The sequence below is a fragment of the Pleurodeles waltl genome, chromosome 8 (assembly GCF_031143425.1).
Source record: "Pleurodeles waltl isolate 20211129_DDA chromosome 8, aPleWal1.hap1.20221129, whole genome shotgun sequence".
Classification (NCBI taxonomy): Eukaryota; Metazoa; Chordata; class Amphibia; order Caudata; family Salamandridae; genus Pleurodeles; species Pleurodeles waltl.
The window spans coordinates 1,482,573,826-1,482,600,315 of NC_090447.1; the positions used below are offsets into that span (position 1 = coordinate 1,482,573,826).

The following is a 26,490-nucleotide window of genomic DNA, read 5'->3' on the forward strand; positions in this document are numbered from 1 at the left end:
GTACTCTCTTTGCTTCCTGATTCCAAAGAAAGACAGCTGTCTTCTTCTAATCCTGTATCTCAGTATCTTGAACCTCTTCTTCAGCAAGGAAAAGTTCAACATACTGTCCCTGACTCAGGATCTTTTGACGCTGGAAGCAGAAGACTGGATTTTGTCCCTCAACTTGCACGATGTGTGCTTTCACACAGTTGCATGAGAGGTACCTGAAGTTCATTGTAGGATCCATTAACTACCAGTTTGCGGTCTTCCTACTAGGATTGACATTGGCACCTCAAGCTTTCACAAAGGTGATGGCCGTGGTAGCTGCTTACCTCAGGAGGTCGGGAATCCCTCTATTTCCATACCTGTATTACTGGCTGCTCAAAGCCAGGTTTCCACAGATGTTGTCGCATCACTTGCAATCAACCGCATCTCAGTTCAATGTGGACTTTTCCATGAACTTGCCCTGATCTCACCTAGAGTCCTGTCAGTGCTTCCTGTTCATAGGGACAGTACTGGATCTGACATAGCTTTGGGCCATCCATCTGCCATAGAGGACCCAGGACATTCAGGATATGATCCTGATGTTTTAGGAGGTGGCTTGGATTCCAGTCCTATGCCTGCTTGGTTTGTTGGCTTCCTGCATTCCCCTGGTCACATGCTGGCAGAAGAGGACTTTCCCGTAATGTCTTCCCAGGCAGTGGTTCCAGCCCAGTGGAAATTTGTCAAACACCATCATTATCTCCTGTGACACTAAGGATCTAGCTTGGTGGTTGGTGCATGAGAACTAATTGTATGGGATGTCTTTCCACCCAAAAGGGTGATGGACGGAGTGCTGAAACTTTTCAAACACTCATCCCCAGTCACAGATCTGGGTTAAATCCATAGTTCTTTTGCTCACTGTGCCACCCCAGCTTGGACCCAGCCATATGCAAATCAGTCTTGACCCTGCTCCCCATTCGAACAGTCCAGCCCAAACTGCCAGGCCCGGTCCTCCCTGGACTGGAAACAAGCATCCTGGGACCGGTTTTGAGGTATCTCCCCTCATCAGCCAGTCTGCCTTGAATCCAGTCGAGAGTCAGCAAGGGACCACCCTGGCCACTTAGGGTGACTTTAGCAACACAAAAGGATGATGGATGGAGTTCTGAAACTTTTCAAACACTCACCCCCAATCACAGATCTGGGGTAAATCCATTGTTCTTTTGCTCACCATGCCACCCCAGTTTGGATCCAGCCATATGTAAATCAGTCTTGACTCTGCTCCCTATGGGAACTGTCCAGCCTGAACTGCCTGGCCAGGTCCTCCCTGGACCGGAAACAGGCATCCTCTCCACCCCCATTAGCTGTACCCACAGCTGAGAGGGATGCCTCCATCCTAGAGTGGGCTGCACACACTGAGGAACTAGAGATCAGAGGACTCTTGTCTCCACATGAGCAGGTTCTTCTCATCAACCGACTAAAACTGAGGACGATTTCAGCTAGTCCTCAAGCCTTCCTCCCTTCCATTCACAGTCGGTCAATCCAGATTTTTTTTTACTTACACACAAAGAAACAAACATGCCCTTACAATCTAGAAGCCTTCTTATTTTGTGGCTCTGCCACCCTACTAATAGAGAACTTCATCTGTTATGAGCGGATTTCAACTTCCTGGTCACCCACCGTTAAAGGACCCAGGGCATTTGCCAAAAGAGTTCGGGATGGCCTCGGCCACCACCTGGTGTCATGCTTCATCATCAGCCATCCCACGCTCTCCAAAGCATACTCTAATGGCAGGCTGGCCCCCGTTGTCCGACTGAGGGAAACTAACTAGGGAAAATGAGGGAAAAATTGGTTATGTAAATAAAAATCCCTACCACCTACCAGAGGTGCAATCAATATTTTATTCAGGGGCAGAGGAGGAATGATTAAAGCAAACAACGGGTCAAAGGAAATGCAGTTTTGACATCCTTGCCCTCCTTAGGTCGACATGTTTCAGACCTTAGGTGGTCCCCCAAGGGATCCAGGGCTTTCATCAGGACAAACAGACCATATGTGACCATATCTTGTTTCCCTATTCGCAACGCACATACACACTTTTTGTGCACATACATTCAATACCAGATCTCTAATCTGTGGCCATTCCTTTCAGGTGAATATTCCTTCTTGAAATTGGGTCCTATGAAAAGAACATAAATATACATTTGTATGTCATAATGTAACAAGAAACAAACTTGAATAAAAATTACAAAACGCAAAATATGAACCAAAATACACAGACATAATATCTGGTTGCCAGGAATCAATACAGTTGGTGGCTTTGTGAGGGGATCGCATTGGACATCCTCCTGTATCTCTTCAGTGTATACACTGCACACGAAAATGGCTCATGTTCGTGTGAACCCCAGTCACCCATAACACGCAAAAAATCTTGAACCATGAAACATTCATGCCCCCATCACATGCATACTATTTCTCACCCTATCTTAGGGATATCCATATATACTGGAGCAGGGGAGCCTTGGAGTCCCGCACTGTGGGGATGATGGAAGAAAAACCAAGGAGGTTAGTACATCAGTCAGAAACCTTCCTGGCTGTCTCCACCAAGTGCCAAAAGAAATCGCTTACTTCATCAAAGGTCACCGCCAGGTCATTCCTTTCTCTTCCTGACACTACTGGATCTGGTGGTAGCTCAGGATTATGAATGAGGCGCCGGCTAGGAGTGTGACTTCAGAAGTAGTGTGACAAGTTCTGCTTCATGGAAAATGTAGTCTTATTATCATGTTCTTATAGAAACTGGTAGTCACTTGTGGATTTTGCTTTCTAAATTTCTTCTGACTGTATAAAACTGGCCCAATATGCCACGTACCTGAACCTGGGGCAAGTGAGCACCAAGGAATGAAAGCAGCCACAAGAGCACGGACCATGGCTACAAAATGCGATGTAGCGGGAGGTGCGCCGCCTGTTGTCAGATGGCTACTTGAGAAATGTAGTTATATAATTGCCATGTTCCCTTTCCAACTCACAATCACTTCTGCAGCTCACTCAGTTATATTTGGATGAAAGTGGCCAAGTGTGCTGCATATATACACACAGTGGAAAGATCCCATCATAGGGAGTCACAGTCATATGCGGCACCCTGCGCCACATCGATACTATAGTGAGCAGGGGTAGTGGTCCAGCTCGCAATCGCTTATGGCTCACTCAGTTGTTATATTTGCATGAAAGTGGTCTAGTGTGCCGCACAACTGCACACAACGAAAAGACCCCACTAAACAGGAGCTGCAGCCATATCTGGTGCCCTGTGTCACATGGTTGATGTAATGCATAGTGGTGGCGGTGTGTTAGACAGACTGACAGATTAAGGCCATACAGATATTAGGTACGTAGATAATTTAAGGTTACGGCCACATTTGTAACCAGGGAATGCCATTGTTCAGGCCATATTTATGGGTCTTCAAGCAGTAAACCCAGCGCTGTTCTCTTTCTAGCAGTATCTATCTGGCTCGTATTAGCTCCAAGACAGGCTGTAATGACCTCCAAGATGACCCACAGGAGATCCCTATCTGAATGGTGATTCTTTTAGTCATACAGGTTGCACTTTTGTTTACACCGAATGTTGCTGTGATTTTCACTGATCCTCAATTGGATCTTCCAAGCTGTCATTCCTATATTCCTCTTGTTGCAGGGGCATACACTCATGTATACCACATTCTCAGTATTTTAGTTAGTATGTGGTTTAAGGACCCAGGAATGGTCAGTATCAATATCTACCTCTTTCAGATGTTTGGTAAAGGGGCATGCCGAACAATTCCCACAGGGGAAATGTCCTACTACTCGAGGTAGGCCCCAGAGAGTACTTGTCCCTTTTGTGATGTTGGTGTCATTGTGAGTTTGAGCAAGTACCAGCCTGTCCCTCAAATTGACACTTCGTTTAAACAGAAACAGTGGAAGGGGACATTCATTGACTGTTCTTTTCAGTATATTTGAATGTGTAGAGATTATCTTTTTTACCCTATTCAACATTGGTGTGAAAGTAGTTACACACATTAGTACAACAGACTGCTCTTTGGGATGTGTTTCAAGGAGGGCCTCCCTGTTGTTATTGCAGGCCCTCTTTGCTGGTGAAATCACTCTGGAAGGATATCTTCATGCTTCCAATTTCTCTGCCAATCTGTCGGCCTTTTCGTTGTATGTAGTTATTACAGAGCAATTCCGCCTAATACGTAAAAATTGGCCAAAAGGTAAATACTTCCTCAAAGATTTGGGTTGGTGGCTGTCAGACCTCAACAAACTGTTCTTATCAGTTGGTCTCTCGTGCACACTTTTGGTTATTGTGTTATCCACAATTCTGATGTTGATATCCAGAAAGGTGATGGTCTCTGTTTACTGTATAAGTAAACTGGAGTAAGGGGTCTTGGGCATAGATCCAAGTGGAAAATCCCATGGTCAATGTAACTTCTCCTCTCCATATTATAAGACATTGCTGATATACTGACGCCATAATCTAATGTTTGCTAGATATGGGTTGGAATTGCCATATATATATGGGCCCACTATAATCAATGACATAAAGACAGACCAGACTGGGGGTGAATGTTCTTCCCATTGAAGTACCCTTCATTTGATGGTTTTCATGTTTTTATATTTAAAAAAGTCTCAGTTAGGGTTAACCTTGCACAGTCTAGTATAAATTCAGTTGGTATGATGGTGTCTACATAGAATTCCCTGAGGTTGTCCTCAGTAACCAGAAGGATTTGCTCCTGTGGTATTGAGGTGTACAAGGCCTCTATGTAATTTGTCATAAGTAGGTGGAGATTAGAACCAAAACTCAAGGTTTTAGGTAAGAGGTCATCTTTGTTACCACTGGTCTTAGAAACCAATCACAAAATGTTGGTAATGGTAACAGAATGGAATTGATACCAGACACAATAGGGCACCCTGGTGGAGGAAATGTGTTTTATGAAGTTTGGGCAACATATAGAATAATGACATTCTTGGTTCCTTAAGTATCAAAAAGCGTGCCTCCTGTGTGGTAAGCCATCCTAAACTTAAGGCCTCCTCCACTATGATCTATAGTATTGGAGAGGCAGAAACTGGGATCTTCTTCCAAGATCTCATAGCTGCCCTCATCCGCAAGCAGCCATCTGTATTCCTGGTCATACATTTCAACATGGAGGATAACACCCCCTTTGTCCACTGGTTTGATCACTATATCTTCTCTTAGCTCTAGTACTTTAAGAGCTCCCCTCTCTTTCGTGGATAGATTGTTGAAACTGTTGCCAGTTTTAGTGGCCTTACCTCACAAATAACTGTCTGTTCAAAGGTTAAAACTGCTGCAGGGGATGTATGGGTGGGTGGTAAAAGGTAGATTTAACCCTCAAGCCAGCATTTTCACTGGCATTCTTAGGGGAGTTGGTTAAAAAGAAAAAAGCCTTAAGGCGTATCTTTCTAAAGAACTCTGCCAATTCACACCCGAGTTTGAATTTATCCACCCTAGGTATAGGGACAAAACCTAAACCCTTTTCTAAGACTTACAACTGAGACCCCATGAGAGTGTCTTCATTCAGATTGACCACCAGGGAATTGTCTGGTTTATACTGAACATGTTGTGTGTCAGGAGCCATTAATGAGGTGGCTTCCGACTCAGACCTGCCTGGTTGCTGTGTTTGGACATGCTCCTCGTGACCATCTGATTGATTGTGTTCTGCCCACTGCACTGTTAGGCCTCCTCTTGATTTTTGTCCTCCCCTGCACCATGGGCAGCCTCTCAATAATAAAGGAGGTCTGCTATACTGAAAAGGGAATTCTTGGGGAATCTGTGGATAAGGCTGTGACATAGGGGTAACTAGTTTCATAGCTCAATTTCTTAATATCTTTCTGTATTTTGTTAATTTTAGATCATGTCAGAAATTTCTTATGTTGGTTCTTTCCTTAATAATCTTCTCAAGTCTCTTCTTGTAGGTGGTAAAAATGACAGTTGTCTTAATTTGTTTTTACTTATGTGAATCTGGATGAGCATTTCATCCGAGATTCTTTTGGCTGTATTAATGATCAATACCAGCCAGTCCCTGGCACATGTCCATGCCACATATGACCATTCCTTCCTAAGGGTGACATCATCAAGAAAGATACGTGGGTCGTTGGTAACAATTAGACCCTGTTGGGCCACCTTTGCCTGTAAGTACTTGGTCATCAATGGCGCTGTGTAGGGCTGTTCTAATTTAGTTCTTCTTTAGAGTAGAGTGTGATTCCCATTCACTGACATGTGCCAATGCGTGGGTCACATTCAAATCACCCAACACTAAGGCGGCCATGAGAATATTTGCGATGACCTCCTTTCAAATGCTAATTTGTTTGGTTCTGACATGGTACAAGTGATGGTTATTCTCTTAAGAACTTATAACAGTATTGCCTCAGGACACTAGGGTCCCCAAAATGGCTAATATATTGGTATCAATAAAAAAGAAAAACCTTTCCCACAGATGGCCGCCACTCTAAATCATCAAACACAGAAAGTCCCTTTAATCTTGTGGTACTTAGCATACTGGTCTGGGTTTTGCAGACAGAAGAAATTTAGAAAGCAAAATCTACAAATGATTACCAGTTTCAATAGGAACATGATGATGTTAAGACTACATTTCCCATGAGGCAGAACTTGTCACACTGCTTCTGATGTTACATGCCTAGCCCGTGCCTCTTTTATAATCCCAAGATACCACCAGACCCAGTAGCACTGGAAGGACAAAGGAATAACAAATAGGTGTTCCGGTCGGGAGGTGACCTTTGGTTAAGTAAGTGGTTTTTTTTGGCACTTGGTGGAGTCAGCCAGGAGGTTTTCTGACACCAGTGCAAATAGGATTTGGGGTAGTGGACATGCCTGTTGCATCCCTCACTGTATGAGTATTGGTTCACTTTTTCTCTAGCCGTTTGGTTTATTATATGATAGCCTGACCCATTTGCTCAAGTCGAACCAATCCCATCCCATCTTCTCCAGTGTAAAAGAATCACCATTTAACGCAGTCAAAGGCTTTAGCAGCATCTAGAAATACTGCAGCAGCATTAGTATCAGGATTCATTTGATGTGTGATGGCCATTAGTGTGCGCATGTTGTCCGCGGTGGACCTGCTGGGGATGAACATCAGTTGATCCGGCAGCACCAATCTGTGTAACAGTGGAACCAATTGCGCCACCATTGTTTTGGCTAATATCCTGTTGTCAGAGTTTATCAGTGACAGCTGGTGGGTCGAGCCATACCTGTTTGCCGGCTTGTCTGGCTTTAAAGGGTGATCATCACTGCCATGTGCATTGTTGTTGACAAGCATCCCTTTGCCATCGCCTGTTCGAAAACCGTCAGGAAGGCCAGTGCAAGTTCCTCTATATAGTCTTTGTAAAATCCCTACATGAGCCTGTCACTCCCATGTCCCTTGTTTTTCAGTGTTCTAATTGCACTATGGACCTCTGCAAGAGTGAGAGGGGCACATAAGGTTTCCTGTTCTGCGCTCTCTACCAGTACCAAAGTGGTTTTCTCTAAGTATTGATTGATTGATATCTGCAGGGGTTTTGGTTTCTCCAGATTCATATAGTTACATATAGTATCTAGAGAATGCCTTCATTATTTCATTGGGCTAATATTTAACGGTTCCATCTCCCACTGCTACTAAGACCACACCAGATGCCACCCATTGCAGTCTAGTGAGTTTGGCCAACGCGTGCCCCAGCCTGTTCTTTTTGCCATAGGCCTGCACTACTGTGTATTTGCCAAGGAATTTTAATTCTCTGTCTGCCTCATCTCCATATTCCTGATGTTAAACATGGAGATTGTATACCATGTCTAGGTTGTTCCTTTAGCATGGTATTTTCTTTATGCGTTGTAGCTCAGCCTCCAATGTAGCTAATGTATGCCGAATCAGTTTGAGTATGCCAGGTATCTATACATTCCCTTCAAATTACGGTCTTGAATGTCTCCCATAGTGTGCCCCAGGAGTCCACCAACGTTGTATTCGTCCTAAAGTAGTTAGGTATGGCTTGCCAAATTTCCTCTTTAGATGCAGCATGTAACAGCATATTAGAGTGCAGGCGCCACAACCCACATTAGCGTATATGGTCCAGGAATGCCAGTTTGAATAGGACAGGACAGTGGTCTGAATTTGTGCACACTAAATGCTTCACGTCCACAGTCCAGGTACTGATGTCTTTTGTGCCTAACCAGTAGTAAGCCAAGAGGCCAAACTGGTGGTTGAGGTGGAGCATGTATATTCTCATTCCCACGGGTATCGTGTTCTACAAATATCCATTAGGTCAGAGTTGTGCATGATGTTGTGTAATGACTCTCGTGTATTTTCCCTCTGACACTGGTGCTATGCATTGTGGGATGCAAAGTCATCATAGTTTGGGTCTTAGAAGTTGATGAGTGTTGCCTTGCATATTTGTAGTAGTCCCTGTTTAATAAAATAGGGGTCTTCAGGGCCAGCTGTGTCCTGCAAGTCCATGTAAGGCAGCCCTTTACATATAAATATTGCCACCCTCTAGCATAGTTTCAGTACAAGGCAAACAATCTATAAGAGCTTATGTTCTTGGCAACATTGAGCATCTCTGCACCTACCAGGTGCGTCTGCTGTAAGCATGTAATATTTATCATATCACGTCTGGCATAAGCGAGTACCTGTCAGGTTTCCTAGCAATATTCAAACCCCTAACATTCCAAGTCAGGAGTCTAACTCCCCTATCTAGAAATCTACATCTAATCCTCGACAGGGTAATAGATAGAAGGTGAGTATGCTGCCTCCATCTAAGTATGCAGTCCATGAACCTACGAACATTGAACAATTTGTTCACCACCCTCCCACATTGAACCTCCAACTTTCCAGTGGTTTGCCCATTCCCCGCGGAACAATTTTCAAACACAGAGAGCAAACCATACATATATGTTGGATGTCAGCTATCAAAAAATCGTCTGAAGCGAGTGGAGGGTGGCTAGATATATGAAGACACCATAATCGCCCTGTTCCAGTTTGGTTTATAGGTCCCCCCCCCCCATCCCCAACCGGCTCCGTCATCTCCACAGTCAGTCCTACACCCAGTCTGCGCATTTATGTGTTTTTTACCACTCTTGCATATTTGTGTTTCCAACCTCTCAAGTATATCAGCAGTCTAAACAGCCAGTTCTGGCTAGTTCTATCACACTTAACATCTGTAGGAGTGCATTGTCATCTCCTGTAGTTGAAGTCCTCAATCACAGCACCCACCCACAGGGAATAATAAGACTCTGCAAGTTTCATTCAACATCACCCAGGGAATTTGTTGTAGATGACACCATGGGTTTAGTTTTCTGGCCTCTGTTCTGCATGTGTTTGTTTAGGAATTCAGCTGCTGCTTGCGGGTCAAGGAAAATATGCACTTTCCCAGTCCAGGTGAATCTCAGTCGAGCTGGGTATAACATAGAATATTTAATGTTGAAGTCTCTAAGCCTTGTCTTAACATTTAGGTGCTAGTGGCGCACTTCCTGCACGGCCATCGTGAAATCAAGGTATATTGAGATCTTATTACCATTGTGTACCAAGACTCCTTTTTCTCTGACCAACCGGAGGATTCTGTCTTGGTCTCAATAGCACAACAGTTTAGCTATGACTTGGTGTGAGGGTGCTCCAGGTATCAGTTGTGGTGCTAGAGGGCAGTGCCCCTTATAAGCCATAAACATCCAGGACCGCTTCTGTCAACCAAACCATGAAGCTAGCATATCTTCAAAGTAGTGTTCCATCTTCCAGGTCTCAGTCATCTTTGAAATTCCAAGGATTTGTATGTTGCTCCTGCAAGATCTGGCCTCTATGTCTTCATTGCACAGTTTGTGTCTCTGTATATCACTTCCCATTTCTTTCTGAAATTTGGAGGACTTAGCAGTATCGTCCTCACCGTCTGATATCCTGTGTTCTGCCATATCAAGGCTTGCCAAGTGTTTATCCAGCTACATTTTCATTCCATCAGGGCAGCATGTTAGTGCATTTATCTTTCCATTGATGAATGCCAGACTATTGTGTACTTTCAGCAACAGGGCTCGTGTTTCCAGCTCCCCCAGATGTGTCTCATCTGGTTCTGAGTTGTATTGTGTGTCCCCCTGTATGCCCTTTGTCCTGTGGTTGAGTCATTTTGTTGGCCTCAAACTGGAGCCGTGATTGTCGTTGGTCTGATTTCCCAATGCCAAGCTGGTGGGTATGTACTGCTGCCAGCAACAGGGCGGTAGTAGCAGGCCGCTGGCACAAAGCTTGGTCTGTCTGGTATGGCCCCCTTTGCCAGCATTTGGTACCAGCCTAGTTCTCCCACCTGTATGGCACCATATGGGATGGCTACTCTGTGCAACCCACCACTCTTCCCAGTTCTTTTGAGTTATTCATCCACCCACACACCCCTCCTACCCTCCCGCCTAAGGCTGCAGATAGTAGCACAGTATATCAAGGGCTGGGTGTTTATTGCACCGTGCCTCCCCAGCAGACTGATTTGCTGTAATTCTCCACCTTATGAAGGACCTTCCCATATGATGCAGTTGCTCAGGCGGCCCCACGGGGCTTGCGCATTTAGGGGTGGTTAGAGATAGGCCTCCAAGACGTGGACCATACTCCTCATGTGTCAATCATGGTACAGGTCCTTCTGAGCGTGCGTTTGTTTTGCCGTGCCTATGGAGCACAGCCACCCCGAGGGCTCCACCCAGTGTCAGTGCCCCTCTCACCTCCCAGTGGTCAATCTCTTCCCACCTGGCTTATGAAGATCCTGTAGCTCTGAGCCATTGCCCTGGGCATGCTTCTTCCGGGCTTCACCTGCCTCAGCCCACACTGCGTCGCTGACAGCAATCAGCTGCAGAGCCCAGTGGCTTCCCCTACACCGCAGGAGTACGGTTGGCTCTTCAACCTGTCATTTTTGGGGGAATAACTGCTGGATTTCTAGAATGGTCATGGGAGCTCAGCTAAATTTTGGCCATCTTGTCTCTGGCTCTCTAGTGCCCCTGGGATCACTTTTTGGCTCCAGTGGCATAATGCCATCGTTTCCGGCACCTATATGGAGCTATGGAAATGCACGATCCAGTCTGATGCTTGGGATATTCAAAATGGGAGGAATGGGCAGGTTAATAGAATATCCACCAGAAACCTCGTTACCAGAGGTAAGACGTATTTTCTTTCCAACATTGTATGCATTCTATTTCAACTTATTTATCAGATGCTCACATAATATCCATGATAGTTTAGGCATTTCATGATGACTAAACACGGTTATCACAAAGTTAACCCTTGCTTTTATATGCCCCTTCACTCTATCATGAAATGTTATTCAATCTGTGGTAAGCTTCAGTGGATGAAATGAAAGAAGCCAGCTCGTGCCAATGTCTGGTTCTTTACTCCATGAGTCTTTATATAGTGTTCATAGTAGATTTTGGACGAAGCAAGATAAGTCTGTCCGCTGGCTCACCCTTCTTGGAACATCATGGCTGAAATGTCTAATCCAGTCAAATCATTTACCTTAATTCTGACCTTTCATTGGCTCAGGAATTGTTTTCAGTACTTGAAATCTCAATTGTCATTTTCTGGCAGTGACATTTAAAATGTACCAGAAGCCTAGATGTGTCGTCTGCTGTTGCTCTAGAGTTTATATATCGAGTTACAGGAGGCATATATGCTCAGAGCATTTTTTCTCGAAACCACCATTGTGGAAATTTACATACATAATAGTTTCTGTACTTCAATACTACTCGGCTATAAAGTGTTTCAGTCGTAGCAGTTACGACCGTGGTACGTAATTCTTAACTAATTCATAGGAAGATGTTTGAATCCGTGCTGTTCGTGTAAAACATCGCACTCCTTTCTCTATGTGAAATTGAGCAGCACACATAAGAACTCTCTAGTTTGGATGATAAGATTTTGATTGTGTTCCAAATTCAACTGTTTGATTTTGGAACAAAAATGTTCCTTAGTGTCCATCTATTCTAAAAAAAATATGTATATGTAACAATATCCTCTTCCCAAAACCTTTGAAAATCCAGAAACATGAATACTGTTTCTGCGGGAAGCACTATCCTGTTTAGATAATTTACTGAGCCTTTCCATTTGATCTAAATATGAAGAATCAGCCCATTCTTAATTGATCTTTGTAGAAATCTGGCTCTGTATATAATATATCAAAATGAGATATAGTGTGCAGAGTCCAGGGGTTCCCCAAGAAGCTTGACAGAGGCAATAATAGGTCATTCTAATGCTCTATTTGAGGTCGTGTGTTCGAGCAGTTAGTCTTATCAAGGGGTAGTGTTAAGCATTTGTTGTACACACACAAGTAATAAGTGAGAACACACACTCAATGACTTAACACCAGACCAATGGGGGTTTTATATAGAAAAATATTCTTTCTTAATTTATTTCTAGAACTACAAGATTCATTTAGCAGGTAAGTAGATTAAATGGAAGGTACTTTGCATGGTAATACTCAGGACTTTGAATGTAATCAACAATGTACACAATTGTTCTTAAAATGGCAAAAAGCTATTTTAAAAGTGGACACTGCAATTTTCAACAGGTCCTGGGGGAGGTAAGTAAAGTACAGTTTTTGAGGTAAGTAACAAACTTACAGGCTTAGTCTCTGGGGCGTAGGTAGCCCACCGTTGGAGGTTCAAGGTAACCCCAAACACCCAGCGCCAGCAACACAGGGCCGGTTAGGTGCAGAGGTCAAACAGGAGGAAAAATAATGTGGGCGCCTGTGGGGACAGGGGGTACTCCGGTTCCAGTCTGCTTGCAGGTAAGTACCTGTGTTGTCGGAGGGCAGACTAGGGGGGTTTTGAGGAGCACTGGGGGGGTGGGACCAAGTAGGCACAAAAACCACACCCTCAGCTGCACAGCGGTGGCCGGGTGCAGTGTGCAAACAGGGTGTCAGGTTCCCAATGGAACTCAATGGGCGGACGCGGGGGGAGGTCACTTAGGCACTGCAGGCAGGGCACAGGGGGGGCTTCTTGGGCAAGCCACCGACTGGGCAGGGAGGAGGGCTGCCTGCTGGTCACTGCAGCACTGGTGGTCGGTTTCTCTTGAGTCTGCGGGCTGCGGGTGCAGTGCTTCTCCAGGTATTGGATATCTTCGTCCCAGGCAGTCACGGTCAGGGGGGTCCTCAGGATTCCCTCTGTAGACATCGTTGTGGATGGAGGGGTGGAGAGGTCAGCCCAGGGTTGATACTTGATCAGGATCGCCTGGGGGTCCTTTCTGGCTAGTTGGTTCCTCTGGACGCGGGCTAGGGGTGTCGGGTGCAGAGTAGTTTTGGACTCGCGCTTTTGGACTGAGGTGGGAGTCCCTTTAAAGATGGTTGCTTTTTCTTCTTCTTGGACAGGTCTGCTGTCCACTGGAGTTTCTTGATCCTCAGTGATGCAGGCAGTCCCCTGGAGGCTTTTCAGGGGTTGCTGGTCTTGTAGAACCCGTCACTTTTCTTTTGTAGAGTCTTTGAAGCAGGAGACAGGCCGGTAAGGCTGGGGCCAAGTCATTTGTTGTCTCCTTATCTTCTCTGTGGGGTTTGCAGTTCGAACTTTCCAGTGCACAATTTGTAAGGTCCACAGTCTCTCTGTTCAGCGGGCTAAACTTTGAAGATACATCGTAATTATATAATCAGTCGTATGTAATTTAGCTGTACATACGTAGCCTATATCCCTTCGCCCCCCACCCCTTCCCCCCCCCCCCCCCATCCCAGCCGGGCAATAAATGATATGAGGTATGCCAAGAACACAGTTTTACCTTGTAGCGCATTATGTGATTAATGTGGTAAATGTAGATTGATATTTTACACTCGATTTACCAGTATTTTTTCTACTTCCTTCCAAGCAGGTTTACCGCTGACATAGACAGAGGGAAAGAACAGTCTCAGCAGGACAAAGATCAAGCTCGTCACCTGAAAGGGGTGCTCCGGGATTCAGTCGCAACTCTTGAACAGGTAAAATTCCTTGGAGAAATACAAAGGTATTAGTTCGCTAGTAAAGGCCTTGGCAAGATCATTGAAAACCTAGTTTAACATATGACTTACTTCCAGTGGTTAATTTGTGAACAAAATGAAGTACCATAGCCCCAACATTTTCTAAGGAGGCTTCTTCCCACTTCCACCATTGATGTGGCTCATTCAACAACAGGCGTCTCCTCCTTCTCTATTCTCCTACCACTGCTTTGCTCTTCATTTTCTCTCCCCCTTGCTTTATTTCCTCTGCCTTCCTATCTATATTCTCCTGCCTCCTGTCTTTCTGTTTTTTCTGTCTTTCCCTTCTTCACCTATTCTCTTTTTTCTCTTTTTTTTGCTCCTTCTTCTGTGACTACCACCCTCTTCCTACATACCTGGTCTGCCTTCTGCTGTACCAAGGTAAGTATGCAGACTCTGTGCCATGTACCCACCCACAGTCAGCTCCTTATCCTAACATGAATCTGATGGAGTGTCGCTCACCCCTCAGTTCTACCAAAGCACCCTTTAAAGACTTAGGTGTGCTGGGGATAGATCAAATTCCTTCAGAGCTCTGGCAAATCACAATCTCCAGACCTGCATCTGTTAATAACAGAGTGTGACACCTCTCATGTTTGCCAGAGCATTCTACGCACGCTGACTTCTAGTAATGATAGTGGAAGCTACCTATGCCAAAGCATCCTTGCCTGCATTTGTCCTGCATTGGTCGTGCATTGGTCATCTGGCATCCACTAATGATGCAGTGTTACCTCTGCAGTGATGTGAAATACTGACTGTTCATCCCCCGGTAAGGGTTCCGCAGGCAGTTGTTCCAGTGATAGTAGGCTCAACACAACACTGATGACAGGCAGATGCTCTTCAGCATGTGTGAATTGTCACTGGGCTGACTGAGCCTGTCTCTTGCTTTTAGTATCACGCCCTGGCACTAGCAGGGCAGCATGACGGGTGGGCATTGGTTGTGGGCACACTAATCTACGTGACGAGCCTGGGATTTTTTTTTATTTTTCAGCAGTCAAAAGAAGGTTTAAACAGATCATTCTGCAATCAGTGGAAATATTGCATTTATCCATCATATACAGCATCTTGCTGCTGACATCCTTAAGACATTTCCTCACAAAAGGCTTTAAGACAGAGAACGTATGATGTCTGTCTATATCCTGGAGAAAAGGAAGGTTCCATGTTCTAAAAGGGATGCCTCTTTACTCTGGGTTAGAGCCTGTGACATTTACCTCTCCCAAGTACTTCTGTGAAGACAGCGCAAAAAATGAAGCATATGGAGCTTCCTCAGCTGAAGGTTACATCAGAAGTGCCTACAGCCACCTCTTACAAGAAAAAGTTTAGACCTTCCTCAGAGAAGGCATCACAGACAGATGAGAAACCGCTTGCATAGAAAGTGGTGCAAAAATCCATCTCTTCTGGTGTCCTGTCAAACGTCCCACTCATATAGTCCTCCAAGACCTTGCCATTGCTGACAAGAAGTTCCCATCATTGACGGCCACTTCGCCAACACAATCTTCTGGCAGCGTCCTAACAAAGAAGATCCACACAATGATGATACCATCTACTCTCGGACCCTCATCTGGTCACATCAACCAGTTGAAGTCGACAGCTACCCCATTAGTACCATGATCATCAAATTGAAAGGTCTTTTCCAGCACTTTCATTTTCTCATTCTACCTTGAAGGCCTCTGCACACCAGCCGGCACATATCTTATACTCTGAGCTAGAAGTTGACATCAGCAACTAACATGCCTCACATGTAGTGTACAGTCATGCACAGCTAGATGTCTGTTAGTTTTCTGAATATGAGAAAGGCTTGTGAGGGGGAGGAATATCAACAGGACTATGAAATTTATGAGCCCTAAACTTTCACATCCAAAGGTCATCTAAGAAGCTGTAAACCCTCACTGTGAACCAAAGTGTCACTATTGCAGCACTGTGCAGGTACCAGTTGCCTTCATTGTAACTTCAAGACTTTTGCTTATGCTATGAATATGAAGAGATAGTCAATCATGTTGAAAGTTGAAGTATATAAGTTTCAGGAGTGCCAAGGTAGTTCCACACCCAGCCACAGGGTGTGTAGACTGTAAGCCAATTGGTCCACAGTAGATAAATAGAGCAAAAGGAACCACGGCACATCCAAATATTCAGAACAGTGTCCTTTATTCTTCAATTCAGATTATCCGGTGTGACATCAGCCAGAATGTTCAATGTGAAGACAGCCGACACGTGTTTCGTTGTATCAATGACTTTCTCAAGGCTTGCTGATATAGTATGTGGACACCAAGTGTGCCAGTTAGGTCCGTATTAGAAAATTCAGAGAGAAGAGTCCTTTTATATATGAAGTTAAGACACATGCCGTGAAACTACACCTATACGGACCTGTTTACGGACTTACTATGGTCCTGGTGCAACTACTGACATAATACCCAAATGCACCTTTGAATTCGACATGGGGTACCTTCATATATAAAAGGACTCTTCGCTCTGAATTTTCTAATAAAGACCTAACTGGCACACTTGGTGTCCACATACTATATCAGCAAGCCTTGAGAAAGTCGTTGATACGACAAAACACGTGTCGGCTGTCTTCACATTGAACATTCTGGCTGATGTCACACCGGATAATCTGAATTGAAGAATAAAGGACACTGTTCTGAATATTTGGATGTGCCGTGGTTCCTTTTGCTCTACCAGTTGCCTTCATGTTGATGCTACAGCAGATGACACAGACTTTACTTTCCAGAAGTTGATCCTTCAATAACTGCACCTCTGTTCTCTGTTTGGTCTTCTGCCAGGATTACCCATGCCGCCACTGTGTCCACCACCTTTGCTTCCCTCACTGCAGCCACAGCTTCTTTCGCCAAGAACACCACCATGCCTCACAAATTCAAGCCCAACTCCACAACCATTCCACCTGTGCTTAGGGACACAGGGGAACAAGGTTCTTCAAATTCTAATCAATAGTCTGAGCTGGATGAGGAGGGCAAAATTATGGAAGAAGAACAGTAGGAGGTAGGTGAACACCAAGAAGTGGAAAGGCTACATTTTGCCTAACAAAGGAGACAAGACTCCTCTGCAACAGGACTGTCTGCCGGCAGGCCGATGTTGCCCTTTTCTAGGCATTACTAGAGCGAGCAGCCAAAGATTTGACCCTCTCCTTTCATCTGTGGAGCAGCAGTTCTTACCAGTCTTGAAAGACTACCAAACTTGACTGCAAGGAAGGTCTGAAGCTCACACAGAAGCCGGCTAAAAATAAGCACTGGCATACCTAACTGGACATCCCAAGCTGGATTCTATTATTGAAGCACCAGCTTCAAAACTATCAAAAAGCCCCACTCAAGCCTCAACCTCTCTGGATAAAGATAGGATGGGATAATCTTGCCTGTAGAGTCAGTAACATGGCGTCAATATCTGTGAAAGTGTCAAATGCCTTGGCCAATCTAGGCCGCTATGACCCCCAAATGTGGCACAGCATTTCACCCCTCATTACCCTAATACATGAGGATGGAAGGAGAAGAGGCTAAGGCCATTGTAAAAGATGGGGCTAATGAACCAGCCACCATCATTGCTGCAGCAGTAGATGTGTGGAATGCATGTGTTCTCCAGCATGCGGGAGCAACGCTGCTGAGAAAACATGGGTGGCTTAGGTCCATAATGTTGTGTCCTTAAGTACAAGGCAAGATCCTGGATATGCTCTTTGACAGACAGACCATGTTTGTTAAACATGTTGATAATGTGTTGCAGATTTTAAGAGTGACACCAACATAGTATGTTCACTAATATCCTTACAGTATAGATGCACTCTTACTACTTAATTTTGTGGCTCCGGGCACTTCCAGGCCTACAGAAGATACTTAAGTCTACCATATTACCCCTCTGAACAGACTGGATGCAGTCAAGGTTACTCCCCAAGCAAGGGCCATTGTCAAGTAATCAGGAAGGAGAATGGGGACTTAATCAATTACGCTTCCAGGATAACCAAAAAAGAGCCGATCTTTGCCAAGCTTTCACTTGATTTTAACACCCACTCCCATCGCAGTCTCAAAGACATCCAGTAGGCTGAAGAATTTCTGTTTATGATCCTGCTTGGAGAAAGGTAACTAGAGATCAGTGGATGCTCCAAATAGTGCACTCTGGCCATACAAAAACATGTATACTCATCCGCCTTGAAAGGAGCACCATCTTCATACACAAGCACCAGCTACAAAAAAAGACTTAAAATGGTAAATGGAAATGCTTCTGTGTGTGGTAAGAAGAAAAAGGTTCAACCAAATATCAATACCCCCCATCAGGTGTTACTGTACTTACTAGATCTAGCCAAGAATGGTCTAGCCAAGAATCTTCCACCTTAAAAACACCAACTCCACTTCCCTCATAGAGCACCTCAGAAACATTGGCCTCACCCAACTGGTTACCAAACCCACACACAAAGCCGTACACACACTGGACACCATCTTAACATCTAGCGACAGAATCGGTTTCACTCACATGACTGAACTCACCTGGACTGACGACATAATTGTCCACTTTACCATCTCCAGTTCCCAGCACACCACCGCCATGCACCACACAACCCAAGCCCACAGTAGACCTTGACCTCAACCAGTCCATCCAAAACGTCACCATCTGGATCATCAAATCCGCCGACTGAATCGCTCCGCTGAAACCAGTTCAGACCAACAGTACCTCCAAGCCAGCGAGATGGTACACTCTGGAGCACACAAACTCAAAACTTGACTGCTACCAACTTGAGAAATCATTGTGCAGGACCAAGGACCCCTTTTACAGAGCGGCCTAGAAGACAGCCCTCAACAACTTCCACTACCACTTAGAGGCAGCAAAAAGAGCAGCAGTCACTGGCCCCTTTGACACCACAGCCACCACACAAAAGAACTCTTGAGAATCATCAAGGAATTCTCTAACCTGATAGCCACAGAGACCACCATTCACCCATCCCAGGAACTCTGCGACACCCTCTCAGACTACCTCCACAGCAAGATCACCACTATATACAACAATTTCGACCCCCAACCTTCCACCTCCGGCCTAGATAACTTCTCTCAAGCAGTGAACACCAGCCACACGATAACATCTGGTCCCTGTAGGAGGCTGGCCTGGCTTGTAGTGGGAACCAGAGGTACTTACACCTTGTGCCAGGTCCAGTTATCCCTTATTAGTGTAGAAGAGGTGTTTCTAGCAGCTAAGGCTGAAAGAAGGTAGCTATGGCAAAGCAGCTTAGGCTGAACTAGGAGACATGTAAATCTCCTACTATACCACTGGTGTCATATGCACAATATCATAAGAAAACACAATACACAGATATACTAAAAATAAAGGTACTTTATTTTTATGACAATATGCCAAAAGTATCTTTGAGTACCCCTCAGTATGAGGATGAGAAATATACACAAGATATGTGTACACAAACCAAACTTATGCAAGTAATAGCAAAAGGAAGTAATGCAAGCAGTGTAAAGTTACAATAGATTGCAACAGGGGCACATAGGTATAGGGGCAACACAAACCATATACTCCAAAAGTGGAATGCGAACCACGAATGGACCCCAAACCTATGTGAGCTTGTAGAGGGTCGCTGGGACTGTAAAAAACAGTGAGGGTTAGAAAAATAGCCCACCCCAAGACCCTGTAAGGTAGGTGTAAAGTGCACCTATAACCCCCAGAGAGCACAGAAGTCGTGATAGGGGGATTCTGCAAGGAAAACCAACACCAGCAATGCAACAACAGTGGATTTCCGGACCTGAGTACCTGTAAGACAATGGGACCAAGTCCAAGAGTCGCGACAGTGTCGAGAGTGGGCAGGAGCCCAGGAAATGCCAGCTGAGGGTGCAAGGAAGCTGCCACCGGATGGAAGAAGCTTGGTGTTTTGCAAGAACGAAGAGGACTAGGAACTTCCCCTTTGGAGGATGGATGTCCCACGTCGTGAAGAAGCTTGCAGAGGTGTTCCCACGCAGAAAGACCGCAAACAAGCCTTGCTAGCTGCAAGGGTCGCGGTTAGGGTTTTTGGATGCTGCTGTGGCCCAGGAGGGACCAGGATGTCGCCACTTGGATGAGGAGACAGAGGGGGCGCCCAGCAAGTCAGGGAGCCCTCACAGAAGCAGGCAGTACCCACAGAAGTACCGTAACAGGCACTTGGAAGAGGAGTGAACCAGAGTCCACGCGAAGTCACAAAAGGGAGTCCCACAACGCCGGAGGACAACTCAGAAGGTTGTGCACTGCAGGTTAGAGTGTCGGGGACCCAGGCTTGGCTGTGCATGAAGGAAATCCTGGAAGAGTGCACAGGAGCAGGGGCAGCTGCAAATCACGCGGTACCCAGCAATGCAGTCTAGCGTGGGGAGGCAAGGACTTACCTCCACCAAACTTGGACTGAAGAGTCACTGGACTGTGGGAGTCACTTGGACAGAGTTGCAGAGTTCCAGGGACCACGCTCATCGTGCTGAGAGGGGGCACAGAGGACCGGTGATGCAGTCTTTTGTTGCCTGCGGTTGCTGGGGGAAGATTCCGTCGACCCACGGGCGATTTTTTCAGAGCTCCTTGTGCAAGAAGGAGGCAGGCTACCCCCAGAGCATGCACCACCTGGAAACAGTCGAGAAAGCCGGCAGGATGAAGCGATACAAGTTGCTAGTAGTCGTCTGGCTACTTTGTTGCGGTTTTGCAGGCGTCCTGAGCAGTCAGCGGTCGATCCTTTGGCAGAAGGTGAAGAGGGAGATGCAGAGGAACTCTGGTGAGCTCTTGCATTCGTTATCTAAAGAATTCCCCAAAGCAGAGACCCTAAATAGCCAGAAAAGGAGGTTTGGCTACCTAGGAATGAGGATTGGCTACTAAGAGAGGTAAGAGCCTATCAGAAGGAGTCTCTGACGTCACCTGCTGGCACTGGCCACTCAGAGCGGTCCAGTGTGCCAGCAACACCTCTGAATCCAAGATGGCAGAGGTCTGGGGCACACTGGAGGAGCTCTGAGCACCTCCCCTGGGAGGTGCAGGTCAGGGGAGTGGTCACTCCCCTTTCCTTTGTCCAGTTTCGCGCCAGAGCAGGGCTGGGGGATCCCTGAATCGGTGTAGACTGGTTTATGCAGAGATGGGCACCATCTGTGCCCATCAAAGCATTTTCAGAGGCTGGGGGAGGCTACTCCTCCCCAGCCCTGACACCTATTTCCAAAGGGAGAGGGTGTTACACCCTCTCTCAGAGGAAGTCCTTTGTTCTGCCCTCCTGGGACAGGGCTGCCTGGACCCCAGGAGGGCAGGAACCTGTCTGAGGGGTTGGCAGCAGCTGCAGTGGAAACCCTGGAAAGGCAGTTTGGCAGTACCCAGGTTCTGTGCTAGAGACCCGGGGGATCATGGAATTGTCCCCCCAATGCCAGAACGGCATTGGGGGGACAATTCCATTATCTTAGACATGTTACATGGCCATGTTTGGAGTTACCATTGTGACGCTGTACATAGGTAGTGACCTATGTACAGTGCACGCGTGTAATGGTGTCCTCTCACTCACAAAGTCCGGGGAATTTGCCCTGAACGATGTGGGGGCACCTTGGCTAGTGCCAGGGTGCCCTCACACTAAGTAACTTTGCACCCAACCTTCACCAGGTGACGGTTAGACATATAGGTGACTTATAAGTTACTTAAGTGCAGTGGTAAATGGCTGTGAAATAACGTGGGCGTTATTTCACTCAGGCTGCACTGGCAGGCCTGTGTAAGAATTGTCAGATCTCCCTATGGGTGACAAAAGAAATGCTGCAGCCCATAGGGATCTCCTGGAACCCCAATACCCTGGGTACCTCAGTACCATATACTAGGGAATTATATGGGTGTACCAGTATGCCAATGTGAATTGGTGAAATTGGTCACTAGCCTGTTAGTGACAATTTGAAAAGCAGAGAGAGCATAACCACTGAGGTTCTGGTTAGCAGAGCCTCAGTGAGACAGTTAGTCATCACACAGGGAACACATACAGGGCACATACTTATGAGCACTGGGGCCCTGCCTGGCAGGGTCCCAGTGACACATAGACTAAAACAACATATATACAGTGAAATATGGGGGTAACATGCCAGGCAAGATGGTACTTTCCTACAGTCCCCGATTAGCACACAGACCACCGCAGCCATCATGTCATCCGTTCTCACTGGGGCACCCACCGACCCCTTCCACCACCAGCTTTTCAACCTCAGAGCCAACACTATTATCATGGAACTAACCTACATCCTCAACACCTCCTTCTCCACAGGAACCTTCCTGGACGAATGGAAGCATGCAGAGGTCAGACCTCTCCTAAAGAAACCCTCCGCCAACCCCAGCAACCTCAAATACTACAGACCGATCTCCCTGCTTCCCTTCCTGGCTAAAGTGCTTTAAAAAGCCATCAACCAAAGCTCACCGACTTCCTCAAACGAAACCACATTCTCGACACCTTACAATAAGGATTCCAAGCCAACCACAGCACGGAGGCTGCACTGATCATTGCCACGGATGACATCAGGACTCTCCCCAACCGAAGAGAGTCGACAGCTCTGATCCTTCTGAACCTCTTCACAGCATTTGATACAGTCTCCCACCACACTCTCCTCAACAGACTCCAAAACATAGGCATTTAACAAAAAGACCATTAAGTGGGTCACCTCTTTCCTCTCAGGCCGCATGCGGAGAATCCGCCTTCCTTCTTCCACTTTGACACCGAAAAAAATCAACCTGTGGCATACCCCAAGGACCCTTCCTCAGCCCAACCCTGTTCAACATCTACATGACACCCCCTCGCAGACAGTCAGATTCTACTGGCTACATATAGGGCCTCATTCTGACTTTGGCGGGCGGCGGAGGCCGCACGCCAAAGTACCGCCGTCAGAATACCGCTGCGCGGTCAAAAGACCGCCGCGGTAATTCTGAGTTTCCCGCTGGGCTGGTGGGCGACCGCCAGAAGGCCGCCCGCCAGCCCAGCGGGAAACCCCCTTCCATGAGGATGCCGGCTCCGAATGGAGCCGGCGGAGTGGAAGGGGTGCGACGAGTGCAGTTGCACACTTCGCGATTTTCAGTGTCTGCTTGGCAGACACTGAAAATCTTGGTGGGGCCCTGTTAGGGGGCCCCGCGACACCCGTTACCGCCAGCCAGGTTCTGGCGGTCAAAACCGCCAGAGCCAGGCTGGCAGTAAGGGGGTCGGAATCCCCATGGCGGCGCTGCCTGCAGCGCCACCATGCAGGATTTCCCAGGGCAGCGGGAAACCGGCGGGACACCGCCGGTTTTCCGTTTCTGACCGCGGCGGTACCGCGGCGGTCAGAATGCCCATGGATGCACCGCCAGCCTGTTGGCGGTGCATCCACGGTCCTTGGCCTGGCGGTAGTCTACCGCCAGGGTCAGAATGACCCCCATAGTCTTCTACACTGACGGCACTCAACTAATCCTCTCACTCACCGAAGACCCCCACAACACCAAATCCGCAACACCATGACCAACGTAGCAACATGGATGAAAAACAGCTGCCTCAATCTAAACACTGAAAAAACTGAAGTCCTGATCTTTGTGAAGAACACCTCCAGGCAGAACTCTGAGCAACGCCTTCTTCATCAGACCACGCACAAAACCTCAGCATCGTCCTTGACTGCCAACTATCTATGAATCGACAAGTAAACTCGGTCACCTCCTCCTGCTTCTACATCCTCCGTACGCTCCACCTAATCTTCAAATGCCTACCAACACCAGAAAGACAGTCACGCACACTGTGGTCACCAGGCGCCTCAACTATGGCAATGCTCTCCACACCTGAGTGTCCGCCCAGGTACTTAAGACTCCTGACTCTACAAAATACCGCAGCCAGACACATCCTCAACCTTTCCAAGTGCTCAAGCATCACCCCACATCTCAGGAACCTCCACTGGCTCCCCTTCCGGAAGAGATGCCATTTTAAAATCCTTACACTCACATATAAGGCTCTCCACAACCTAGGGCCATCCTACATCAACCATTAACTGAGCTTTTACATCCCCGCAAGATAACTATGCTCCGCCTTGCTAAACCACGTACACAGACCCCGCATCCATCGCAGCGGAGGCCACTCCTCCTACACAGCAGCCAAGTCCTGGAACAGCATGCCCCTCCACCTCTGAAGAGCTCCCTCCCTGGCGGACTTCAGAAGGAGCCTCGAGGTTTTTTTTTTTTTTATAGAGACACAGCACCCTCTGCGCCCAGACACCCTTAGGAATGATGGTGCTGCACTTTACAAATGCTATAATTAATTGATTAAGATATTTATCATTCAGTTCATTTGACTGCAATTTCTAAATTTCAAAGAATGGAAGAATTATCATCATTATTCTCCCAAGAATAATCAAACAATTCATGAAGGAATGTTTTTAAGGACTTTCCTTCCTTTGAGTAGTTCCTTTGTCCCAGGGGAGCTAAGCACAATACTGAGTCAATTCATGCACCTTCCCTTAAAACCAAATCCTAGGGCTCTTCTAAAATATCTCTCATGAATGACTGCACTGTTGCTGGCTCTAACATCAGAAAGCAGAGTTGGCATGTCACAAGTATTTACCATAAAAGAGGCATACCTTTGCAAATAACAGTTATTTTGTGCTCCAACCCGAAGTTCACGCCCAAAGTCCCATCAGAACTTGACTTAAATGGACCTTTCATTCTTCGTTCCTCTTAACATAATCCATCCATATCAACCGGAAGATCTTCACATTTGCTGTAGACAAATTGTTTGCTTTTTCAGCCTCCCAGGTAGAGGGCATCCATTGTCCAAACAGGGAATTGCTTGTAGGTTGTCAACTTGTATCACTTTTGTGTCACACTAAAGTAAAGCACCCACTTCAGGGAAACGTTGAGGGTATATCCCACAAGAAGCATGACCACAACAGTCATGCTCTGTGCTGGAGTGCCATTTCAAGACATCTGCCATAGAGTCAAGTAAAAGAGCAGGCATACTTCCCCCTGGCACTACTGCCAGGATCTGAATCCAGCTGCTAATGTCTCAGTGAGACAAGCAGTACATTGTAATCTATTCCTGAAAAAGGTGAGCCAGCTACCCGCTTATTACTTTTTATCATTTTATTCTGATTCGAGCATGTGAATCTATGAAAGATCTAAAGCTGAAAAAGAAATTAGTTACCTGTAACTCCAGATCTCCAACACTTGCAAGTAACAAATTTCTGTACAACTTGATTCAAATTTGGTATAAGTAATAGTCGGAAGTTGCCTTTTAAATTAATGAAGGAAATCCAAAATTTGGAGAGCATGAAAGTTCCTCGGTTTGCACATGTAAATAGGTTCTTGTGATGCTGAATATGGGTGTTTGTTTTTCTGAGCCTCTGAGTTGTCACACTCAGGTTACCCAAATACTGGAAAAAAACCATACAGTAGCAATATAGGAACAAGATTAAGAAAGACGTGATATACCTGCAGTATGGCGTTAAAAGTTACTATCTACTATTGATGGGAAAGAACCATACCTTAACCTAATTTTCAGGTTAACATTGAATTAGCTCCCTTTATTATGTGTTCAGAAACATTGGTTAGGAGTTGAGGCAAAGAACCTGTCATATTAATGTCCGTATGTCCACGTGGATTAGCCAAGGAACAGAATATTGCACCCTTTTTGCTCTCCCACATATAGTACAAGTAAAACATGAGATAGCCCACTGTCATAATTAAAGAAATATGTAATTAGAACCTATAGAACCCCCGTTCTCTTTCTTTGGGGGTAAAACAGTTTGAGAAAAAAAAAAACTGAGATGCTGATGTTCTTTATACCCTAACCCATTATAATAAAACTTGTGTCGAGATTAAGAAGATTGGGCACATTTGTTTGCCACTTAGCTCAACCCTTAGTTATAATAGTTCATTTAGACTTGCTAATAACTAAACATAAGTAGCTGTGCACGGTCATGTTTAGAAACAAACAGAAAAGTGATAGATGGAATACTTGAATTAATCCCAGCCACTGGTAATTAGTCTGGTCGCATCCCAGTCCATTGTTATTTTGCACACCGTATCTCCCTTGTTTGGACTCATCCATATGCAGGTTGGTCTTGACCCCACCCCAGTGTAGCCTGTAAGATCAGGACGGGTCCTCTCTGAACCAGAACACAAGCACCCTTATTAAGGGTCATCAGTCAGATATAACTTGATTCCAGTGGCACAGTGTGCAAGGAAAATGTATCTGGGCATTGTAAGTTGTGGAACGATGGCGAAAAAGTGTTCCCCATCGAAGTTGAGAGTGTAGTTCCATTCCTGTATTCAAGTTCAGTCTTGGGACAAGACATTTTCCTATTCTAGATCTTCGGGTAATTCAAAGACAAAAAAAGAAGCATAAAAAATTATGCGAGACTCTCCTGCACTCATATCACTTTAATTCTGAGAAATTGCATAGATGCCACTTGAATTCGGGCACTTACAGAAGAACCAGTTTCCCCCCTATATGTCCCGATGCTCCCCAGGGCTGCCAGCGACCCCATAACAGGTGAAGCCTTTAATTAAGCTGTTGCAGATCTTTGGTTACCTCTGGTGCACATTTGGGCCCCACAGAATTGAGGAGACCTGCATTTGAGTTACAGTTGG

General features: G+C 46.0%; 1 protein-coding gene across 3 annotated transcripts in view; it reads left to right on the plus strand.

Moving 5' to 3' along the window:
- GRAMD1C (GRAM domain containing 1C) overlaps window positions 1-26,490 on the plus strand; it is a 1,284,216-nt gene that overhangs the window by 1,241,490 nt on the left and 16,236 nt on the right. For 2 of the 3 annotated variants that reach the window (XM_069202670.1, XM_069202672.1), the window contains one exon: window positions 13,794-13,902. In XM_069202670.1, the coding sequence (XP_069058771.1) occupies window positions 13,794-13,902 (109 nt within the window). The remainder of the gene's footprint in view (window positions 1-13,793; window positions 13,903-26,490) is intronic. The other variant, XM_069202671.1, reaches the window with a different exon arrangement.